The sequence below is a fragment of the Sinohyriopsis cumingii genome, chromosome 12 (genome assembly GCF_028554795.1).
Source record: "Sinohyriopsis cumingii isolate HCF-2022 chromosome 12, ASM2855479v2, whole genome shotgun sequence".
NCBI lineage: Eukaryota > Metazoa > Mollusca > Bivalvia > Unionida > Unionidae > Sinohyriopsis > Sinohyriopsis cumingii.
Window position 1 is genome coordinate 60523808 of NC_142972.1, and position 24817 is coordinate 60548624.

Here is a 24817-nt window from a genome sequence, read left to right on the forward strand (position 1 = left end):
TAACCACTAGGCCCCTGGAGTAGTCGCTGTCCCTGGTGTAGTATTTAAGAAGTGTAGCTGAAGGAAGATGTGACAGTATGTTATTTACAGTGGATGTCCCTGTTTTAGTCCAATATATACATTGTATTATAAATATTAATCAATCTCAATTCCTGTTTTCCTGCAGGACAAAAAAAAATGTCTCAAATGTATGCTGGTGCAGTAATTTAGAGAAATATCGTACATTTCATTTGCCAGAAATTTCTCAGAAGAAAAAAGAATTTTTTCCGACTACCTCATTTATTTCTATGAATGAATAAATTGTCTGTTTGACACAGAAGTTACGAATGAAAAAAATTAGATGCATTCACAATTTTTCCTTCAATCCTTGTTTCATTAGTAGACAAGGTGGCCCAAATGCAGCAATCAGCATACATTCAAGGTATGGTAAATACAACTGACCTCAATGTCACAAGTTAAATATTAATATCCATATCTACGTTTAAATCTCAGTAAGGACATGTCATATAAACACTGTTCTGTCTGCACTTTTCAATACACTTTCAATTTCTATTACATTTTTAAGAGCCAAGATATTGTGATACAATCCTTAGGTCCATCCATATGTACATATACATACATACATAATATCCTTGACGTCATGTTTGAAAACACCAATACCACACCCTGATTTGATAAAAATAAAAGTGGAACAAATTGTCTAAATAAAAGGGCAGATTTCATGCAAAAAAGCTTATAGGGTTTGTATAAAAAAATGTGCAAATACAACTGATTTTTCGGCATGATGTTTCAGACATTAATCCGAATCCCACTGTTAAGCACCGTATGAGCTAGTCATATAAAACTTGGGTTAATGATAGTTCTATCAATTTTAGTCATTTCCAACACTTCTGGAATGTTCATGGTGCCACTGGGGTGGAGGGGTGCAGATATAGGGGTGGGGGTGATTTTACATTAAATTCAAATAACTCCTGAGTTGTATGTCTAACCTAATATGTTTTAGAATCAATGTATGTTACTACTGACTCAAGTGTCAATATATTTCAGACTGTGAACCCTGGTAATAATGCCCTGAGGTATTCCTTCTCTCCAAGAACTTATCCAATCAGCTGTAACATAAGAGATGTTAACTGTGTATATGTGTGTGTGTGTACATGCATATGTCTTTATATGTCTTTATATATATATATATATATATATATATATATATATATATATATATATATATATATATATAATACACAGACACGTGCATGAAAGAGACACACACATACACACAGCATGAAAGACAAACTTCTACATTTCAGTAATCCACTACTTTGGGTCTAAAAATGCATCCAATTATCATGAGCCCACAAAATGAGATTTATTTTTAAAGCACAGGTATCTAAATGATACAGCTGTTACTATTTATTTGGATTAGGGATGGTGCAATATATGAATAATTGAGGATAAAAATGTTTATAATTTCTGTATATAAATTTATAAACTTTTAATGAGAAAAAAAAGTTTCCCCACAAAAAAACTGTGGTCAGAAATTAAGATTCAGAACTTTAAAGAATTTAAATGGGCACTTTACTCGCTAGTTTTGAAAGTAACTTTATTTATCGTATAAATTTAACCGAGTATTTTTTTAACATTGCAAAATAAAAGACCAGACCGAGACTTAATTATCAAGCTGCTACTTATGCCTTTCAGAATTATAAATTTTTAATGGCTCAATGACGAAACTAATTCAGTGTGCTCTCAATTATTTACCCCTATTTAAGTAAATGCTCTCACAGTAATCATGTACAATCATTATAAACATTAAAAAATATATGTATGCATTAGTCATTTCCCGAAATTATCAATAAAGCATTTAGTCTATGTTTGCTTTATCAATAATTTCAAAGATCTTAGTGTCTACTTTAAATCTTATTCCTTAAATGGGACAATCTCACGGAGTAACAAAACTATTAATGCCACCTTTCTGAAAAAGAGAAATCCAATCCACCTTTGGAGAAGAAACAAGACCTGGCATAAACTGTTTAATTTGATCAAAGTCAAGGCTGTTTTATTAATCATGTGTAATACCACAAAGGTAAACCAGAAATGTGTTAATGGAATAAATATGCCTCAGAAAAGTTTTAAATGACCTAAATGCAACACTTAACCAAGATGTGATGCACTGCAGTGTGTGTGTGTGTGTGTGTGTGTGTGTGTGTGCATGCATGTAGATAGCTATTTTTGTATATATCTATGTATGCTTGATATATTGTCTCCTATACACTAATAAAAAATTACATGTCCTGTTATGAGAATTTCAAATGCACATTGACTTTTAAAGGGGACTGGCTTCCTGCCTTTTTCAAATTCTAGCTGGAACCCTAATTATATAGTCTGATTATAGCTAGAAGTTACCCTGGCTCTGGCAAAGCATCCCCCACTAAAGGTGTGGGGATATATCATGCCGGAGGAAAATTTAGATACAGTGAAGGGTTTAGAGACTAAAAGAACATTACAGGGTGTCCCTATATTCTATGTAACACATGCCAGAGGAAAAATTAGATACAGTGAAGGGTTCGGAGACTAAAAGAATATTACAGGGTGTCCCTATATTCTGTGTAACATATATGTTTGCTAGCCAAGGTTCCAATAAGTTAACCTAGCGCTATCTCCACCTTGGCAGAGCAATCTGATATTTCAGTGCTTTGTCCTAGCAACATCTACTGGACTTCATGAACAGCCTCTCTTAGTATGTAATGCCAACAAACCAATAGCATGTAACAGCAGTGCAGTGTACATTGACCAAAAATGGTACAGGCAACTGACTTCCAAAGAATACTTTGTAAGTTTAACATCAAAATTAAAACCACATACCAGAGTAGCCATTATGGGTGTATTCGTGGGAAACGGTGCCTAGGAATCCTTCTACTGAGCATGTCTAAAAATGGTGTCTACTCACACCTAGCAAGCCTGGACCAGCAGTGGAAAATTGCTTATTTATGAGTTCATTCCAGTTATGTGCTCCCCTTGTCTCGATTCTGTCTTGATCATTAAAACTCTTCAAGAGGCTTATGTTTTTCCTTTTCTCTTTGACATGTATTGGAAGATGGACGCCATTTAAAAAAATTCTACAATCAACAGTTTGATCATGCAGATGCCTTGCATGAAAACAATATGCCTTTTAAAGCATCTGAGGTACTACTGTACAATTAAAGTGTTTCTCTTTACCCTCATTTGTGCTTCAGAGACCCTCAAATTTTTAATTTGACCCCCAGTTTTGATACCAAAGTTTGTTTTTTTTACTCAGTCTGATCCCCAGTTTTGATAACAAGGATATTTTTTACTCTCAGTCTTGCACCCCTAGGGGGATACAGTGGGTTAGTCTAGTTCACTAATTCCACAAAAGCTAATATGAAACCCCAGATCCAAATCAATAGTAATACAGTACTTTCCATCTGTCTGTCCATTCATTTCATATATAACCAGCTGTCTGTCCATTTGGTGACCAGGGAGTAAACATCAGAGCCCTGGCTGGTATCTTGACAGAGCAGTATGTGGGTGCATGGGAAACATGCTGCATGTGTAGACACAGGGACCCACAGAATTGTGGAAGAAGAAAGACAGAAGTCCAGTAATACCTGCATAGCAACAAGTCTCCTTCTATTGGAGAGTACTTCTGCAGTTAAATGGGAACTTTACTCTTCAGTATGCAAGCAAACTACCAGCTGGAATGTTAGCAGTCCAATGGTCGGGTGGACCCTCAAACGAGTTTGTCGGGGACTTGAAGAGTGGAGCCTGCTGACTTATGGTGGACTGACGATAGTAGCTCTGTAACCAGGTGTTGCCTTACTTCTGATGACCTCCAGTTTTTATCTCGATGTGGAAAAGGTCGAGCTACTTGCCAAAATTGCCAAAGTGAATTACATCGTTTGATAATATCTGTATTTTAGACCCTAATGTACGTACACTTTGTACACAAAATTCCAACTTAAAATAGAATGACGTAGGAAAATTAATAACTATTATTGATTTGACTAATTGCACAGGTGGCTAACACATTATTGGAATTTTTATTGTCCATTTAAATAACTGGACTAAATTTGGTTACGTACGGGTTGACATTTCAGGGCTCTGTGCGTTTGCGCCTGCTGCTGGGTACCTTTCCTCCCTTTGCCTCTCCCCGACCTCCTGTACCATGACGGAGATGTGGAAGCATTTCTGCCCATCAAATCCATGTGTCACGATGTGATGTCATAGTGGTGACAAATCGCAAATGGCATCACATACTGCTTTGGTAGACACCTGGACTAGTCAATAGCAGGCTGAAATCCATCTTTTTAACGAGTGTGTGTTGGGTCCATTCTCACTCATGAAAGCCCTTCATTAAGGTCATTAGGGACTTATTGTCCCAGGACCTGAGGCTAAAATTAACAGTGTTCTCTGGGTACATAAAAGCCTGGGGGGATGTGGCTCTAATTCCTTCCCCCAGGAACAATTATCATCCTGCCGTATAGGAATAAGCAAGACGCACATGCATAAATGTGCAAATGCCTCTCTATCAAAATAATCAATCAATCAATCAACTGTTTTTCATACTTACATCTACAGGATGTGTGTGTGTGTGTGTGTGTGTATATATATATATATATATATATATATATATACACACACACACACACACACACACATATACACACACACAATTGTTTCCCTGTTGAACATTCCCTCTCTCTCTGACCGGAGTAGCCAAAAACCCTTGGCACAGATGAGTGTGTTTAAAAGAATAGACCCGACACAATGTGGCCAAAAGATCAGTTCAAAAAGTGTCAAATTTTACTTTCACAAAACTAAAACAAACTGGGTTTTACTTATGGAAATCCTAGGAATTTGTAAACTCTACACACTGACATTTGTTCAAACATGCCAATAAAGTACTGGCTTTAATCCATACAAACAGGTAAGTAATCTGATTATCTTTAGTGTGTGTTATGTTAGGTTTTGTCACTTTGATAATTACAGGCTATTATTACCACCGATAATTATTGAGATAAGGAACAATGTGGAGCATAGTATTGTTCTGCTCAAGTCAACATGGCATAAAGTGACCATAAAGTAAGAATGTCATGTTAGCATTGTGACCTCCCTCACAGATTACAATTTTTCCCCCCCCCTTGTTTTTCTGGGTTTAATGCCGTTTTTCAGCACAAAACAAACTACACATGGCAGCCAGTATATATGGTGCAGGAAGTCTAAGCCTAGGAAAACTCCAGGAAGAACCACCAATCCTGGCCAAAAGCTACTGGCATTCACACCTATACCGATTTTAAAGGATAAATACGGTAACCAGTGGAACTCATGACAAGCTCACTGCCTTTGTATACATAGAACATTTCGTGTAATAGCCATAAAAAAGTTTGACAGTTTCAAAAAGCATAGAATGTTGTCAAATAGTCTCAGTTTCCAAGAAAAAGTGATGGCAAATAGACTAAACAAAGGATATATGGGGAGTCTTTTGATCACTGCTCAGAAGGTTTCAAATTAACATCATTAGTTATACATTATGCAACAGTCAGAAAATGGAACAGATGGTGACTGATAGTGACGGATTTTAATATTAAATTTTAATGATAAATTTTTCAAATGGTTTTGCAGTGTGACTAATATAAGTTGCATGTGATTTGCTATGAAAATATGATATATTTAAGTCTTAGCTATGTATTTATTAATGTATATCTAGTAAATACTCAATCTGAACCCCTTCTAAAAAAAGGTCACCCCTCTAATAACTCCACTTTTCCTGCTGTGGGAGGAGTGGCCATAAAAGAAGGTCGATCCCCATGTATTTGTTCTTTTGGTGCCAAAGAGCAAACTTACTGGGAATTACCAAAACAAACCTCTCCCAGAGGCCAAAGGGAGGGGTCAAAATTATAAAATTTTACATTACAAGGATGGCATGAAATTTTTCTTTTGAAACTTAATAATTTTGCCACCAATCCAATCATGTATTAACATCCAAAGAAAACAACTTTAAAATATGCAATCATATCTTGTACAAGAAATGTAATACTTTTAATTAGCATACATGTACCAATTACCAATTGCAGCAATTACAGCAATTTCGACCAAAGTGAACTAGCCTAAAGAAACACTTACCAAATCTCCATGATGATTCAAAAGTTCTCTAAAGACTGATTCATAAGTAATAAGTGGCACTATATTAGGCACCATTAAACAGATCAAATCAGATATGGTAACCTAGTAACCTAATGCTCAGATAGATCAAAAACACCTTACTAAGCAGTGAAAAATCTACAGTTAGTAATTAAAGTGGCAGATGTATGTCAATGCACAGTTACATAACACCCAATAATAAACAGGATAGATATAATGTACAGACTTATGCTGATCTTGATCCAAGTATTTTAAGAAGTAATCCTAACTTCCTCTGACCTGAGCCATCCCAATTTATTACATTTGGACATTTATGTTGGGTTGTAGGGTCAAAGTCCATTGCCTATCAAAAAGTTAGAATTTGGTGTCAGAAATGTGTTAAGCCATTAACAAACTTGAATGACCTTTCATTAAGATATACTTGCATGAAATCAATATGAACATGATTTATTTTCTCACAAATTGCGAGTATTGCATTTGTTATGTCTTTAATCTGCTGACAGATGTGATATATTTTAAAGAATCAGCCAAATGTTTAAATTCTGGCAAAGTTCAGGGCTAAAGACTGACAGCATTCTCATACTATTCCCTTTTATTTCATGTTTGATGTATCTATTTTTATGGTCAGGAGCCCTCCAGGTGTAGCATGGAATCTCCCAACCCATTTTCATTTGTTAAGTTTCCTAGTTAACCACTATTTTAATAGAGCAACCCAGCACTTCAAAGCAATGTCATTTATTTCTATCAATTCATTGATTTGGATGAAAGATCCTAAAATGTTGTGCTCCTGGATTTTCCTCTTCTTGGTGACAAATGTGTTTGTTTTGTGTCTGTCATTAAAGAAATGTACTGAAGCAAACATCTTAAAGACCAAGACTAGGCATATCTAAATAAGGTGTCTAATCACACCAAATGTTCAGCAATATCATTTTGATTGCTAAGCTTGACCAATGAAGAATTCTGATTCTAAGATTGTAAAAGCTCAGAAAGATCATTCCTAGACAAAATGAGAAGTGGCCGAGTGGTCTAAAGCGCTCTCCGTTACGGATCACTCCCATCTCACCTCTGTCTGCGTGGGTTCGAGTCTAGGATTCGGCTAATGTGGGTATGTGAGAAAGCTTGCCAGTAGCTTCTCGTGGGTCGGTGGTTCTTTCTGGGGTTTTCCCAGGTTCTTCCTCCACCATTAATACTGGCCGCCATGTATAGCCTTTCGTGTGCTGAAAAATGGCGTTAAACCCTACAACAACAACAACAACAACAACAAAATGAGAACCATGTCTTTGCACGAAATGGTTAAACAATCAAGTGTCCGAATTAAGTATTTATTTACCACATAATAAAGTGAATGACTCAATGGTATATGTGTATTGGCATGTGTAATTTAGCTGAAATTTCCAGCTTTGTAAGACAAAATTAGGGCATTCATGCTTAAAAGGAATGATCTGACAGCATTAGTGCAAAGGTAGCTGATGACAACAGATGCGTTTACAGCTGTCAAGGGTGGTGGTACAGTAAATAAACTATTATGTCCTAAAGTGATGAAACTGCCATAGACCATATTTCTTTAATTTTAAGCCTATGCTTTATGATAAGCCCATTATAATTCTGTACAAAATTAGCAAGCTCTCATCTAGGGAATCCTTGTCTAATAATATGCCTTGCCCTCCTACCCTCCAGTCACCTTTGCATGTATAAGCCTTGTACAGGTATGTTGGTACAGTATTCTGCATGTATATGTGCATCTGTAACTGAACAAATGATTTGATTCAGTCAAGACACAAGTCTGTTTGGAATGTATGTGGTCAGAGATTGGCACCTCTAAACAACAGATAGTTTACTGTTAATGTACACAATATTTTAATGCTGTTTTCATGGTCAAAATTATAATATTATAGACTTGGAAAAACCAATTCTGATAATAAAAAACCTTTGGAAAATAATGATACAAATCTAGTCCGAAGTCTTGAAAATGAAGGAATATATTGCAAAACCTAGTCTCATAACTATCTCAAACTTAAAATATATAGAAGCAATTTTTTAACATAAATGCAAGATAACTCAGTCGAAGAAGACTGAAGCTCCAAATATTCTTTGCTAGATGAGTCAAGTTTATGTTAAGTAAATAAGTTGCATGATAATTGTTAAACAGACTATTCTCACAACATTTCCAGTAATGAGTTCATTCTATCCAACAGGTCTGAAACAAGCAGTGTCCAAATGCAAAACCATGCATCTAATTTCACAGGTTTAATTTCACTATCAATTACCTGCATCTAATTTAAAAGGTTTAATTTCAATATTACAAACCTGCATCTAATTTAAAAGGTTTAATTTCAATAATACCAACTTGCATCTAATTTCATGGGTTTAATTTTATTATCAAAAACCCGCAAACCACATAGCAGTAAAGATGTTACTCTGATGCAGATCTGTCAGCTGACTGAGTATAATCATTTAATGAACTTACTTTTGAAATTTATACTGACCTCTTTTTGGTAATTAATACATCTATGGGCTTATTTGTTATGAGCATGTTCTTTTTCGATTAAAAGGAATAAAAATGGATTTTCACAAGTAACAGCACAAAAGACCACAATTAACATGCCAGATGGAATTTACATGTATGTCAGGTTGCCCTACCTTAAATCGATTCACAACCATCATAAATACCAAAGATTACCATACTGTCTCTCTTATTTTTATGGTACTACCACCTAACAGTTTTGTCACGTTTCATATCTTGCTTGACTGCACTTGATCCTACCTGACTGCACTTTTCAACAAGATTCAAGTGTTTGTAAACATGTATCCCTAGCTTTGAAATTACAGATGTTAATCATGAACAATCCATGGTCCCATATCACCAGACTGCTAACATTTTAAATAAACACCAATATCAACTAAATTTGTTTTCACAAAATGTAGTAGAAATGCAGTTTTCTATTTGCAAGTATCAGGTTTGTATTATGTTCATATTCCAAGATCAGAAGAAAAAAAAATGTTAATGGATACGAACTGAAATAATTTAGTGCCTATGAGTAACTGCATGATGGGTTGTTTCTTTCAAACTGCTGCACAGCTGAAAAGAAATTAATTCTTATTTTTCACACTAATCAATTTTAATACCACCTTTCTTATTCAGTATAATTAGAATTATTTTCTTATGCACTGCAAAGCTATCACTCCCTGCACCTGTAACAAACTCCAGTTCAGAGTTTCCCACCAATGCTATAATTATGTAGTTATTACATGCGTTATATTGGACCAGCAGTCATTGTCAGTTTCACTAATCAAAGTATTCAATGTGACAAAGTTGGTTATTTTTGCATTCTATATTATTGGTTCACTCATAGGTCTGTCAAAAAGATAAGCTTGATCATGAAGAACCTTACCACATGATCCAAGTGTTATATTCAAGCCTCATGAAAACTTATAGGACTTACCTAACAGTTGGCACACACAGTACCAGCCTAAAACAGTCTGGATGGTTATTTTGCACCTTGTATAACATGCTGCCAATGTTTATATGCAACTTTTCAAAACCCTAATGCGCTAAAAGGTACAGGTGTGCAGTGTGAAGAAAACACTGACAATACATTATGCATTTTCCATTAGGTGACAGTTAGAGCAAAGGTTATCACAGCTTTAAATCCAATCAACGTTACAAAACCATATGACTCAACATTCAGACTTGGCAAAAATATCAAGTGGAGAATCAATACTTCTGAACTATCTGCTTTTGGGTTGTGGCAAAGGTACTAAACCACTTCAATTATCAACTTAACAAAGTATTATTCCTAAACATAAATCCTTTCACCAACAAAAACTTTGAATTATGCGGCAATACTGAGAATAGTATGGAGGCAACTGAAGTTGAGATCCTTGGAGAGATACAGAGATGGTTTGGCCTGGATTTGAACACTTGAACCACTTGCTATGTGAATCTAATGACTAAGCCACCACGTGGAGGAAGGAAATATTACCAGTAAATGAGATGCATCAAAAATAGTTTCATTAGTTTTTCATTACCATATATATTTGCTTATACTGTAATAGGAGTCAACTGCAAACTGCACTAACCCAGATCTGCTGTCACATAATGCACTGGCAGATCTACATCTGTGCAGTTTGTTAGGAGTAATATGTGGAACAAACAAGATATACCATGATCTGCCCGCACATTACGTACTACTGCAGTTCAGGATCTTTGTTGTTTGCAGTGTGACTCAACTTAAAAGTTAGAGTATAAGGTATCAAGATTTAAAAGTATTAGAGACAAAGAGGTTACAACAAACAAATGCCTGCACATACCAATGTCCTTGGTCTAGTTCAAACATGCTCACTTGGCTCTGTGTGATCCTACTTTGTGTGACAGAAATAAATTGCTTCATTGATCATTGTTACCTCCAATCAATCACTGTAAAAGCAAAACTAAAATTTATGCTATCTCAAAACTTTTCACGACAAACTTTCTGCAATCATTTAGTTCAAAATTATATTGTAAGCTTGAAAGGATATCATCAATATTATTCATTAAACAAATACCAACTGCAAGGATGTGGGGTCTCAAACCATGAAACTCACAATTTATGTAAAACATGATGTTACTGCATCATCACAATTACTTGTAATGTCAATTAATCTCAGACCATCAAATCACATTTCTAAATTCTGTCCGAGGCTTATTTTTTTCACCAGACCCTTGGTTGGCAGATTTCATGAAGTCACATGAGAGGTCTGGTTGATCAAGACCAAACTGTCTTCTGTAAACAAAATTACATTATTGTGACCTTAGTTTTGTATAGCTAAGTTGCTCTCCTTGAGAAGCATTCAAATATACATTTTTAGAGTGTCAGGAAAATAGGCTGACAGATTCCAGTAGAGGATGTAAAGAGAAAATAGCTAAAAATATATACAACTGTGGGTCATTCAAGTGCAGATATTAGGTCATCCTGACCTAGCTTTTGGAATAGTCATATTAGTTGTTGTTGTTGCTGTTGTGGGGTTTAATGCCATTTTTCAGCACATGATAGGCTATACATGGCGGCCAGTATTAATGGTGGAGGAAGAACCCGGAAAACCCCGGAAAGAACCACCGACCCACGAGAAGCTACTGGCAAGCTTTCTCACATGCCCACATTGGCTGAATCTTAGACTCGAACCGCCGCAGACAGAGGTGAGATGGCAGTGATCTGTAACGAAGAGCGCTTTAGACCACTTGGCCACTCGGGGCCCCAGTCATATTAGTCTTCATCAAATGCATCCACATTTAAATTTTCATTAGTATATGTGAAATTGGGTACAATTTATTTTAGGATGTAGCAAATGGAAATGCTGAAGGTACTAAAGTCACTCAAGCATTAACGTTAGGCCACACTGACCTAGTTTGGGTAGTTTAGGAAATACTTAAGTAATCCTCCTGAGTTGCATCCACATACCAATTTTCTTGACTGTAGATTAAATTGGATCCAAGATATTTGGGTGAATAGAGAAAAGTGACAAACAACTTTGGTCACAGTGGTCACTTGCCTTGACAGATCACGGACATCTCACCTCTGTCCACTTGGATTTTTGTTACAGGCTCAGCCATCGTGGGTATATGAGAATGTGAGAAGGCTAGCCAGTAGCTTCCCATGTGTCAGTGGCTCTTCCCACGTCTTCTCCACCAGATATACTGGCAGCCATGTATATCCTATTGTGTAGTAAAATCTGGTGTTAAAACCACACCCGGTCTATCTGAGATGCAGAAACAAATATGTCTGGCAAACTGTGATCCAAAATATTGCAGGTATAAAAAAAATTGCTAAAAATACAAGTCAAGTGTGAACATTAGTTCACAGTGACCTAGTTTTATTATGGCCAAGTTAACAGTTCCTTATTTACATCCAAATACCAATTTTCCGGATTGTTGATAAAGTATGGTCCAAGATATAAAAGTGTGTAATAAACAAATAGCTGAAAATACACAGGCCACTCAAGCAAGGAAATTATATCTAAGTGACTTAATTTGGTGTGGTCGAATTAACACTCCTTGAGATTTATCCACATATCAACTTTCATGAGTATAGGTGAAGTAGTGTTCAGGATGTTAAAGGTGACAAAATTGCTGTAAATAAGGAAATCACTTAGGTTTTAAATTTGGTCACAGTGACCTATTTTTTTAAAATATGATTTAGCTTTTCTCACTGAGATGCATTTATTCTCCAATATCCAATATATTGTTTGTGTAATAAACAAGGAAATGAACACATGACCAAACAAACTCAGTTAAAACTACATCCCATCCCGTCTTTATTGGTATGGGCAAAAAAATAGCAGAATCATAGTAAGCGTATGTAAAAACATAATGAAGAATGATCATGCATTATGTATACATGTCTTTTGTACTCGTAATCCAGTATAAAAGGTGTATTAAATTGATCAAAGCCAATAAATCATTCATATGATTAAATAACTCTTTGTACACTACTTAGTTTTCATCACGCCTTGAAAGTATTGAACTTTTCTTGTAATACCATCATCACTACACAATGCAAGCAAAATTCAATACAATGCATGCTTTTATAGCAGTCATGTGCAACCTATGGCCTCTGGGCTGGATCTGCCTGTGCATTGGTCTCATCTGCTTATTTACATCATAGGGTGTGGCTTTAAAAACCCTTGCCCTGGAGTAAGTCGTACACGCAGATTTTACTGTCAGAACTTCTGGTACACCGACTGCTGTTACACTCCTTCAATCAATCTTCATTATGTCCTCCAGTCTGCTAATTCAATATTTATTTCTGGGTAGTGAATATGATGTGCACCCACTCCAATCAACATACACCCTGAACTAATGTCACATGATACACAAGCTGATCAATTTGTTAAGTGGAACAGTTGTACTGCCTGCCACTCATGACAATACCAAGCATCCACTTCACTCATGAAATATTTCTGTATACATGTATCTTTGCAAAAATTATCGATTTTCTTTAAATATATTTATTTAAAAGGCCAATGCCTTTGATTTGCATTAGGTTTATCCAATATGTGCACATGTGATTAACAGCTGCATTAGTAAATCAATTAAAAAAAAGTTCCTAAATTTTACAATAATCTGAGTACAGCTTGCACATTTCATGGTTCAAAACATGTATTTTGTCAGAATAATGATTGTATTTATAAGAAAATAAAGAGATTTTTAATTTTGTTAACACATTTCTTGTGCCAATTGATACTGTCAAGGTGGGATAAGGTAGAAACCTCACAGAACGGCTGTATATGACATTGTATTTACAGAGCGTAACATCTTTAAACAAAAGATTTAAAGATTATTATGATTTTGAGTTAACTTGTAAGAATTTTTGTTTCTCATTTTGCTGATTTTACATTCAAACATAAATTTTTATGTGGATTTAGCAAACTTGCAGTATGGATCAGGAGCAGATGCTGTATCAAAGTTTCTACGATTCGTGTAGAAAACTAATTATAAAAAAAAAGTTAATGCTTGAAGTCTAGTTGTTGCTGTTTAGAGATGGCTTTTAGTCATTTCTTGGTGGCACTTCATCGACTATCGAGTCTACAGGTGACATATTTTAAGATGTGTACAGCCTAATGTGGAGGGAGAAAACAAGAGTTAGGGGAGGGAGAGAGAGAACAAACAGAAGAGGAAGAAAAATGAAATAGGTCTCAATATTGAAATACAGCTTTGAAAATTCACAAACAAAGGGCAGTCATATTTCTAAATGGGTTTTGGAACTGATATTACCACTGTGGTGACAAAATTGATATCACTACGGTGGTATCAATTTTCTCCCACTGATACATTTTGATATCTCACTATGAAATATATAACAAAACAATAAAACCTCATCATATGTGAACAGCCATTCTATCTTAAAACAATTTTTTATTTATCAGAAAAATGATCAAATTTCTTCCTGTTCAAACTCTAACCTATATGTATAGGGGGTGAAAAATATGTTGCAACCTGATAAAACAAGTGAAAAACAATTGTCCACACAAAAGGACATCTATGTTATGTACCAGTTTTCACCTAAAGAATAATGTAATTACAAGGACAAAAGGATAAATCAGATAACATCAATCAGAGAATGACAACATCTTTCATGAAATGATAATATCTTTTGGAATTATAACACCCTTCAGGGAATAAATCAGCTGACATTTCTCCATCAGTAAAAAATGACTGTGTATGCATGTATTACTTTCCCACTCTTACCACTCCATACTTTGCATTACATTATTGATGATGATTCCAGATATTACATCACCCGATCAAGCTAAATGACAATTTTGAAAACGAGAAAATCTGGGGCCAGAGGGATTAATTAACTAAGTAAAGCTTTGATTCAACTATGTTGTGCATTTGATATTCATTTCTGAATTGCCAAGTACATGTAGATGGGAATGAATATAGGGATTTTACTTGTTTTGCAAATATGTGGGCAGAAGTACTATTGATTACTGTATATTCTTGCTTGCAAGTTCAAATGCAAACTGCACAGACCCAGATCTGCTGTTGCATAATGAGTCAGAAGATCTGGGCCTGTGCAGTGTTAGGAGTAATCAGAAGAATATAAAACACAGACCCTGGTCTGCAGGCACATTATGCTACTGCATATCAAGATCTTTGTTGTTTGCAATTGTCTTATAAGCAAGTACATATGGTATGATCATTTCCCTATAGCAAGCTTCTGGAAAGGCCCAAACACAAATCATACGACTACGGTTAAAATGTATCTCGTTACCAAACCTTATAATTGCTGTCAGTAGAAAGATAATAAAAAATAATTTAATTTTCAATCATGCAAAAATGTAGAGACTATTCTAGAATTGATAATTTATAGAAGAGTCTGCCAGCCATTTAAAAAAAAGTGAAATTCTCTGAACACGGTGAGTTTTAATGAAGAAATAAAGATAGGGCTTGAAAATATGATGCACAATATTTGTTAGAAATCAACAAAAATCTCACACTCATTTGTTAGAAATCAACAAAAATCTCACACTCATGTGTCTCAGAACAGATACAGATAAAGATTCCTTCTTTCATGATTATTTTAAACAACAGTCAACACTGATGGCCACAGTAGATTTAAGAAATGAAAATTGAGGGTGGGAAGTTATTCCTCCCAATACTAAAAATAGAGATTTTTCTAAATAAAGGAGGGATTTAAAGAAAACAAAAAGTTATGGCTTGCAAAAATAATATGTGATTTTAGTGCATTCATTGGTTCCCACGTGAATGTTAGAAATTAGCATGAATCCAGCAATTATACATCGCAGATCAGGTCCTAGATGTTTTTAATGTTATTCTATACTGCAATCAAGCATCCCAGATAAGGTCCAAGACGTGCATTTTTTTTATTATATTGCAATCATGCATCCCAAATCAGGCCCTAGGTATGTTTTGTTTATGTTTACTATACTACAATCATGCATCCCAAATCAGGTCCTAGGTATGTTTTGTTTATATTTACTATACTACAATAATGCATCATAGATCAGATCCAAGGTATGTTTTGTTTATGTTTACCATACTACAATCTTGCATCCCAAATCAGGCCCTAGGTATCTTTTGTTTATATTTACTATACTATAATCAAGCATCCCAAATCAGGCCCTAGGTATGTTTTGTTTATATTTACTATACTACAATCATGCATCCCAAATCAGTCCCTAGGTATGTTTTGTTTATATTTACTATACTATAATCTTGCATCCCAAATCAGTCCCTTGGTATGTTTTGTTTGTATTTACTATACTACAATCATGCATCCCAAATCAGGCCCTAGGTATGTTTTGTTTATATTTACTATACTACAATCATGCATCATAGATCAGATCCAAGGTATGTTTTGTTTATATTTACTATACTACAATCATGCATCCCAAATCAGGCCCTAGGTATGTTTTGTTTATATTTACTATACTACAATCATGCATCCCAAATCAGTCCCTAGGTATGTTTGTTTATATTTACTATACTACAATCATGCATCCCAAATCAGGCCCTAGGTATGTTTTGTTTATATTTACTATACTACAATCATGCATCACAAATCAGGCCCTAGGCATGTTTCCTGACATTTCCAATACCACAATCGTGCATCCCAGATCAGACATTATAAATCAGTCCCTTGAGGTACGTTTTATGTTTTCTATATTGCAATCATGTGTCATAGGCACTAGATATGTTTTCTGATGTTTTCTATACTGCAATCACGCATCCCAGATCAGGCCATATACTCAGGTACCGATATATCTATTTATGTTTTCTATACTGCACTCACACATCATATCTCAGGCCCTAGATGTTTTTTTTTAACATTAACTATACTACAATCATGCATCTTAAATCAGGCATTAGGTATGTGTTTCCTGATATTTTCTATATTTCAATCATGCATCCCAGATATGACCCTTGTTTTGCTGTTTTCTATACTGCAATCATGTATCCCAGATCAGGCCCCAGTTATGTCTTTTTATGTTTTCTATACTGCAATCATGTGTCACAGCTAAGACCCTATGTTTTCTGATGTTTTCTATACTGCAATTATATATCAGGCCCTATGAACATTTTTTGATCTATTCTATACTGCAGTCAGGCAACCTGGATCAGGCCCTAGGTTTGCTTTTTGATGTTTTCTATACTGTAATCGTGCAGCCTAAGATCAGGCCCTAGGTGTTATTTGATGATTTTAATAGTGCAATCATGCATCACAGATCAGGTCCTATGTACATTTTTTATATCTATTCTATACTGCAGTCAGGCAACTTGGATCAGGCCCCAGGTATATTTTTTGTTTTCTATACTGCAATCATGCATCCAAGGTATTGTTTTTGATGCTTTCTATACTGCAGCAAATAATGTTAAAATTTATGAAGTGTTTTCTCCAGTTTCCAAGAAATGGATCTCTCAGTACCTCCTTCTTCAAATGTAGGGGTCTTTTCAAACTGTAATGGGCTTTGCCTATTATTTCCTTGTTAAATACTTTCTTATATTATCATATATTTTTTTATCATGGTAAAACATTTTTAACTTTTCTCATGTTCTTATTTAAGAATTGAAATAAATTTGTGCCGATATATAATCCCTTCATGAATTGTTTCTTTCAAATTGCTGTACAACTAGAAGAAATGAAAAATTGTTTTTCATTTACTCTGTAAGTCTCAATCGTCAACACACTGATCATGCCTTTCTGAAAGCATCATACAGTTTAGTGACCAAGACTAATTCAGGATGCATTGGATTATATGTTTCTATCTGAGAGGGTGCTCTTACAGGGTAGGGGTGGTAAAATGCTATCATTTCAACTGTGCATGAAAATACCTCTAAATTTAAATGAAAGCATATTTTATATTGACTGACGGTCCTATCATAAAATATCATATAGATTCTTTTTATATCAGGAACTATATGCAGGCAGCTGTAAATTAAATTGCTTTGGAAAATTTAAATGCATTTAAAATATCTGTATGCGTTTTTAGTTGCTCTGAATGAGTAAAAGATGATGTTTATTGACATCTCTGTAATCCTACCCATATTTTTGGTCTCTACAAATACTAGTTCACCATGAAACTTTGCAAACAATGAATTGATCAACTTTAAATGAATCAACATGTCAATCTGATGCAGTGTAACAGGTCAAGCCGGATCACCAAGTCTATATCAGGCATGTGGAACCCATGGCCTGCAGGCCAGATCCTGCCCGTGTCATGGTTTAATATACTTACTTGCATCACTGGGTGTGGCTTGAAAATTTGTTTATCTGGCCCATGCCTGAAGGAAGCTCCACATGCTTGGTTTATATTGTGCAACTAAGGAATTAGATGGTAATAATTACATAATTTCCACTAGAAAAATTATTACTGTCATACATTTATAAAACCTAGTTTTTCTCATGCTGTGGGGAAGGCATGTAACATTTCATTTTTGCTATGTTGTTCCTCAATGCATACCTGTCTGTAGAATGCAAATGTACACAATTGTCACTGGCTTATGTGCAGTGCAGTCTGTGGGCAAAAAGGTGAACATGCCATGTTCACTGAATTAAAGTTGAAGAAAAAAACTTCTCTCATATGTGACTGAGAACATGTAGCAATGTATATTATCTACAGTCACGTCGTGCTATATACAATCTGTAATTGGTGTCCTGAGTCATAAGAAAAGCTTTCAAGACGGAAAAAAGAAAACAGCGTGCCTATTCAAAGGAAAATTACCCAGCTCAATAAAGCCAAAAAAATTAACAATTAATGTTGGGCAAGTGTAAATTCCATTCAGGTACACCTAATCTTACCTTGAGAAAAACCCAACAAATACTGTGAGATCATTTCCCTTGCATCATCCTAGCTGGGCTAATTAGTCAAAATTGGAATTACTGCAGCTTGCATTTATTGTGTAATCTATCTATGGTGTCCATGCTAGGACTCAACCAATTACAGCTGGTCTGATGTGGAAAAGGCAGTTTTGAAGAGAACCTCATAAAGTCTCTCTATGATAGTTCTTTGTTTTATGTGTACCATATTTACTTGCTTATAATTTAGTCCAACTGCAAACATGGATCCTGATCTGCCATATAATAACGTGCTCCCAGATCAGGGTCTATGTTGTTTGTTCTACAGATTACTCCTAACAAACTGCACAGACCCAGATCTGCCAGTGCATTACGTGATGACAGCTCTCAGTCTGTGCAGTTTGCAGTTGGACTCATAAGCAAGTACATATGGTATATACTGTATTAGTAAGAGTGGGTTTTAAATCTGGTTACAATAAAAGCTAAAATACTGCTGTGGTAGCCACCCCGAACCCCACAAAACTCATGATGCTGCATGACCTAAACAAAAGTTACAATTTGAACAAAAACTAACCGAGCTATTCTGAGCTAAAAGATGAAAATAGGTTTTCCACTAGCATTTTATGGAAGCTGCACCATTGCTAAAGAAGTCATATGAGACACAACTTTGATAAAGCATTTCAAGTAACACTTCTACCAAGTTCTATTGAAACCAGAAATAAAAGGGTTTCCATTTAGTCAATAAAAATGCAAAACAGTTGCAGGGAAGCCATTCTAAACAAAATTTTGATAGAGCATGTTAAAGCGAACATATTTACCATGTTTGATCAAAACTGGATCCACCATTCTGGATAAAAAGTTGAAAACACATTTCCCTTATGGTTGCTATAGAAACCACATTGTTGCTAGGGAAGCAACCCAAGCTGTCATAAAGCAGGTCTTAAAGAACACCATGTTTTTAACAAAACTAGCTCAGCTGTTATAGAGAGAGAAAAAAAAATGGATTTTGCATACAGTTGATGGGGGGGGGGAGAGGGCACCCCATATATACTTTTGATAAAGCATTTATTAAGAAAAAATCTGACGAAGTTTAAATGAAATCTGCCAGCTGCTCTAGAGATGTTGAAAATAGGTTTTCTAACTGCTTGTTATGAAAGCCACATGTCTGCTAGGGAAGCCACTCCTGATAAATGTTATAGCATGTCCTAAAATGCATTCTTAACAAGTTTCATCAGATTTGGCTGATCCATTCTGAAAACGAAACTGAAAAAATGTTTTCCATTTTGGTTTTAACAGAAGCCAGATCATTCTACTGAAGCCACTCTGAACAAAACCTTTGCAGAACATGTCCAGAGGAAAATTCCTGCCAAGTTGAACTAAAATTGAGCCTAGTGGCTATAGTGGCTTTAAAAAAGTAGTCCGAAAATAGCAATATGGAAGTACAACATAACACAGACAAAAGACCATGTACATCAGACATAGGGCCATGCCATAAGCACACACTGCCTTATAACCAGGCCTCAGTTTACAAAACATCTCAAAATGTTATTCTCAATTGAGTCTGGCCTTATAACCAGGCCTCAGTTCACAAAATATCTCACAATGTTATTCCCAATTGAGATTGGCCTTATGAACTGGCCTCAGTTCACAAACATCTCAAAATGTTATCTCCAATTAAGACTGGCCTTATAACCAGGCCTCAGTTCACAAAACATCTCAAAATGTTATTCTCAATTAAGACTGGCCTTATAACAGGCTTCAGTTCATAAAATATCTCAAAATGTTATCCCTAATTGAGACTGGCCTTATAAACAGGCCTCAGTTCACAAAACATCTCAAAATGTTATTCACAATTGAGACTGGCCTTAAAACCAGGCCTCAGTTAACAAAACATTTCAAAATTATATCCCCAATCAAGATTTTTGAAATATCTTTCTTACTGATTGGTGTTAGGAACTGATTTTTTTACACAGTTCATTCAGCATGCATTATGAATTAACTTAGGTTTGCAATTTAGAATTTTCCTTAAAGAAGTCTCACCTTATCTCCAAGGAAATTTTAAGGAAACACTTTTTTTCTGTATTAAAAGGTTTCCTGGTGTTAAGTTTGAAAACTAACAAATATATTTTTCATCCTTTATACTATCTCTACTTCTTACAAACATGCTGATATTATCTACAGCATCACAAGCAAGATAATGTACTATCTCAATTTGTGGAGAAATTTGGAGAATTTGTGTGAAACAGGGATCTGGTAAGCTCTTAATAAATTCATAACCTTGCTGGAGATTACTTTTTGATGCAGTAAAGAAGCATTAACCATTCCAAAGCAACAGTTTTTAAAAAAAACATTTTAAAAAGTTAAAGGAGTATTGTCTGCTGCATGCTGGGAAAGTTTAAAATATCACTTAATATCTAACAAGTTCAGACATGATAGAAAACTATTAACAACTTGAAGAATAAAAAAGACTGACTTACCTTGCTGATAATACCTGGAATTATGTGTCCATCGAAACCCTGTGCATAATCCAAAATCTGTCAATTTGATATGTCCATCCTTATCAATCAGAATATTATCAGGTTTAATATCCCTATGAATAAATCCCATTTTGTGCACACTCTCAATTGCAAGGACGAGCTCTGCAATGTAGAATCGGGCTAAATTTTCCTCGAATATTCCAAATTTAATGAGCAAACCCATAAGATCACCGCCAGGTACATAATCCATTACAAAATATAAGTTTTCTTGATCCTGAAATGAGTAATATAGTTTAACCACCCATTCATTATCTGCTTCTGCTAAAATATCACGTTCTGCCTTCACATGTGCTACTTGGTTTCTTTTTAAAACATCACTTTTCCGTAATGTTTTCATTGCATACAATTGATGTACATCTTTTTTGCGCACAAGCGCCACTTCACCAAATGCACCAATTCCAAGTCTCTGAATTTTATCAAACATTGATTTGTCCATTTTGGCTCGCCTCAACCTTATATAGTTGGATTCCTTCTGACTCAACATTCTCCGCATCTGGTGCTGTGCTTCATCTGAAAGACCGACTTTTTGCATTTCATTCTCTAGTTGAATCCTACGGTGCATTCTGTCTTTGTGACATTTCATCAAATTCTCTACATGCTGTTCCATAAAAAATTTAAAGGCCTGTGGGGAATAATTGCGGACCAAAGTATCTCTCCGAAGCTTATCTTTTTCTTTTGCTTCTGGTCTCCTCTCTGGAATGGGTGAAGTGCACCTGTGTTTCTCTTGTGTAACACTAGTATCTGATACAGTGGACAAGGTTTCTGTATCTGTTTCTTCTGTGTTCTGTTGTTCAGTTTTTGCCATCACTTGATCACCGTTATTCTGATTAGTGTGAGAATTTGGTGGGGCAGAGGGAGGAGGGGGAGGTTGGGGAGATTTGACATTTTTAGGTGGAGGTAAAGGAGGAGGTTCCTCAGATTCCTCTGATATGGGAGGAGGAACTGGCGGTGGTCTGACCTGAGTTATGGGTGCACGGGGAGGTAGGGGAGGCTGAAGACTCTGTCTCTGAGATTGAAGTTGTGAAACTGGTTGCTGGGGAATGGGTTGCACAATCTGTACCGGATGTCCCGGCTGTAAGTTCGCTAAGTGGCTTTGTGTAAGTGGTCTCCCTGGATAGGGAGGAGGTGGTCTGTCTGGAATATCTGAGTTTGTGGAAGGAGTTGATGTGGTGGATAGTACTGATAAAGGTGAGTGATTTGTTGCTCGTGAGACGGGTGAATCCGATCGCGGAGTAGAAGTTGGTGTACCCGATGCAGATCTCTGATAATAATCATGATTGTTAATGAGAACACTTTGAAAGTTTTGTAAATGTGCTATATGATGACCCTGTGCATTTTGATTTCCTATGTTAATGTGTATAGTGGGCCGATGACCATGCTGCATATGTATTTGTTCTGGAGCCCGATGTGGACTTCCATTCTGACTTGGAGACCGTGTATTTATCTGTATTTGTACTCTTCCCTTCGAGTTCTGTTTTGGAAGCTGTTGCTGTGGGGCTGCTGCTTGGGGTGGAGAATTTACATGAGCTTCCAATGATGAAATATAGTTCTGACTTATATCTGAGCTCTGAAGTGGCAACACTGGCATTGCAGTTTGTAACACTGGCTTTGTCACTTTTTGACTCGATACTTGTTGCGTTATGACTGGTGGTTGCTTAGCTCCCCAGGCAATGACTGGCTGGGGTGGTTTGTGAGTATTCCTGTTTGTCACAATTTTACTATACGATACTGACACACTCTCAGCATTTGAGTGTTTCACAGTAATTGGAGTCTCATAACGTGGCACCTGCTGTGTGTAATCTGTAAGCACCTGGGAGGAAATCACTTGAGAAGAGGGAGAAAGAGGGTCATGTTTAATTGTGACTGTTGAATTCACACCTTGAGCCTGCTGCGCTTGTGAGTATGGAGGTGGAGGTGGTGTATATTTTATAGTCACTCGTGGTCCAGAACTACCCTGACCATTGACATTCCCTGGTGTACCACCAACATAAGGCTGGCTAATGGCAATACTAGGGCTTGTAAAGATTACTGGCTGTCGTACTACAGATACCGGACTGACTCCTCTGTGTGGGATCACTTGACCATTGCCTGGTTGAACTTGGGGACTTGAGTAATTCATAACTTGTTGTCTCATTGGGTCCCGAGGACTAGGTGACATCCTCTGACTAAAAGACTGAACCTGACTGGTAAAAACCATTGGAGCCTGGCCATGTGTGCTCTGAAGCGAAGCCATCTGCGGTGATGATATTGGCTGTTGACCACTTGGAGTTGCATTTTTTATAACCCCTTGAGGGTTTTGTGTTGTGTTAACAACTGTGCTTACTATTGGGGCCCTTGGAGGCACTGGGGGAGGAGTCTGAGTTCCATCTGGACTTGGAGTTATTCGTGTAATATTCCAAGATGGCTCATTAAACAGTGGCTGACGACCCTGGATTGAACTTACTCCAGGACTATCAGATCGAATGCTGCTATCTGGGCTGCCTGTGCCGAAACTTCCTTTTCTGGCCTTTGAAACAACTGAAAAATAAATACAATTTCATCAAATGTGAAGTTGTTGTCGAATTGAAAAATCAGGATGAAAACAGAATCAGCTGAAAGACAAAGATAATAATTCTAATGAAGCTGACCATATCTTAAACACAGATTGGAAAATCTAACCACTGACTAAGATAAATACACAAATATGAAAATGCTGTGAAGAAACATACATATTTAGCATTTAAGTTGCCTGTCCTTTTGGCACAGTGATACTGTACTCTACTAGTGGGACTAATTAGTAAATACTGATAACAAATGAGCAACACTATATTATCTCATGAGCTACTAATAAAATGCACAGAATATATGACATGTGACATAAACACCATTGGTGATGTTTAAATTACTTGCTACTTAAGGAATATGCACTTGTCTTGACTCAGTGTTTACGTTAATGATCAGCAGTTGACATGATCTGCTGTTCACTACGACTTCTGCACTATATATTTTTAAAAAGACTCATATTGAGCAAACATCTCTCCATAGTTCCCCCTTAGATAAGACTCCCAGCTGTACATTCTCCATGGGCAAGTCACACTGATGTATTGAAAGAGAGTCCCAGATAACAAACAGCTGATATGTGACTCACACACACAAATTAGGTCACAGCGATCAATTTCGGTAATGGCAGAGTTACTTTCATCATTAACATGCCAAATGCAGTTCACACAGAGTCTGAGATATTTAATGAAGGAGTAACAAAAATATTGACAAAGTAACAAATTATGAACAAACACACAAAAGAAAGGTCAAAACATATATATCCACCCCAATGGGACTTAAAATTCAACACTTGCATACTTCAGAATGAGAGTTAATCATGGAAAATGCTAGGTGAGATTCCAAGCTCTTGCATATTTTTGCAAGTGATACATTTTCCTGTGATATATGGTATCATTAGTAAAACTCCTTCAACTACATAAATTCTGCAATACATGCACATGCATAATTTCAAAAAAGTAAACAAAAGATGCTTTAGCTTTTATTTCTTTGCTGTGAGATAAGACTGTTTAGCATGTGGATTAATACTGAGACCATACTATGCCTACTAATAAGACTCTGTGGACTAGAACACAATTTTCAAGGTAAAGCTGGATATCTCTTTTTGCACCCAACTACTAAATTCATTATGTGGAAATATTTTTTGTATTACCTTCATTTCAGTAAAACCTCATACAATGTCTCCTCTTACAACTTTCTCTACAAGGATTTTCGCAGAACAGCCAATTGCATATTATCCTGATGACCCCCAAAAATTAAATGGTTGTTACTAATATGTTCTTG

The 24817-nt window shown here is 36.0% G+C and overlaps 1 protein-coding gene across 2 annotated transcripts in view; it reads right to left on the reverse strand.

The window, feature by feature from the left end:
* LOC149786565 (uncharacterized) overlaps nt 1–24817 on the reverse strand; it is a 94261-nt gene that overhangs the window by 18503 nt on the left and 50941 nt on the right. For both annotated transcript variants that reach the window (XM_089977072.1, XM_089977074.1), the window contains one exon: nt 20936–23512. In XM_089977072.1, coding sequence (XP_089833198.1) covers nt 20936–23512 — 2577 coding nt within the window. The remainder of the gene's footprint in view (nt 1–20935; nt 23513–24817) is intronic.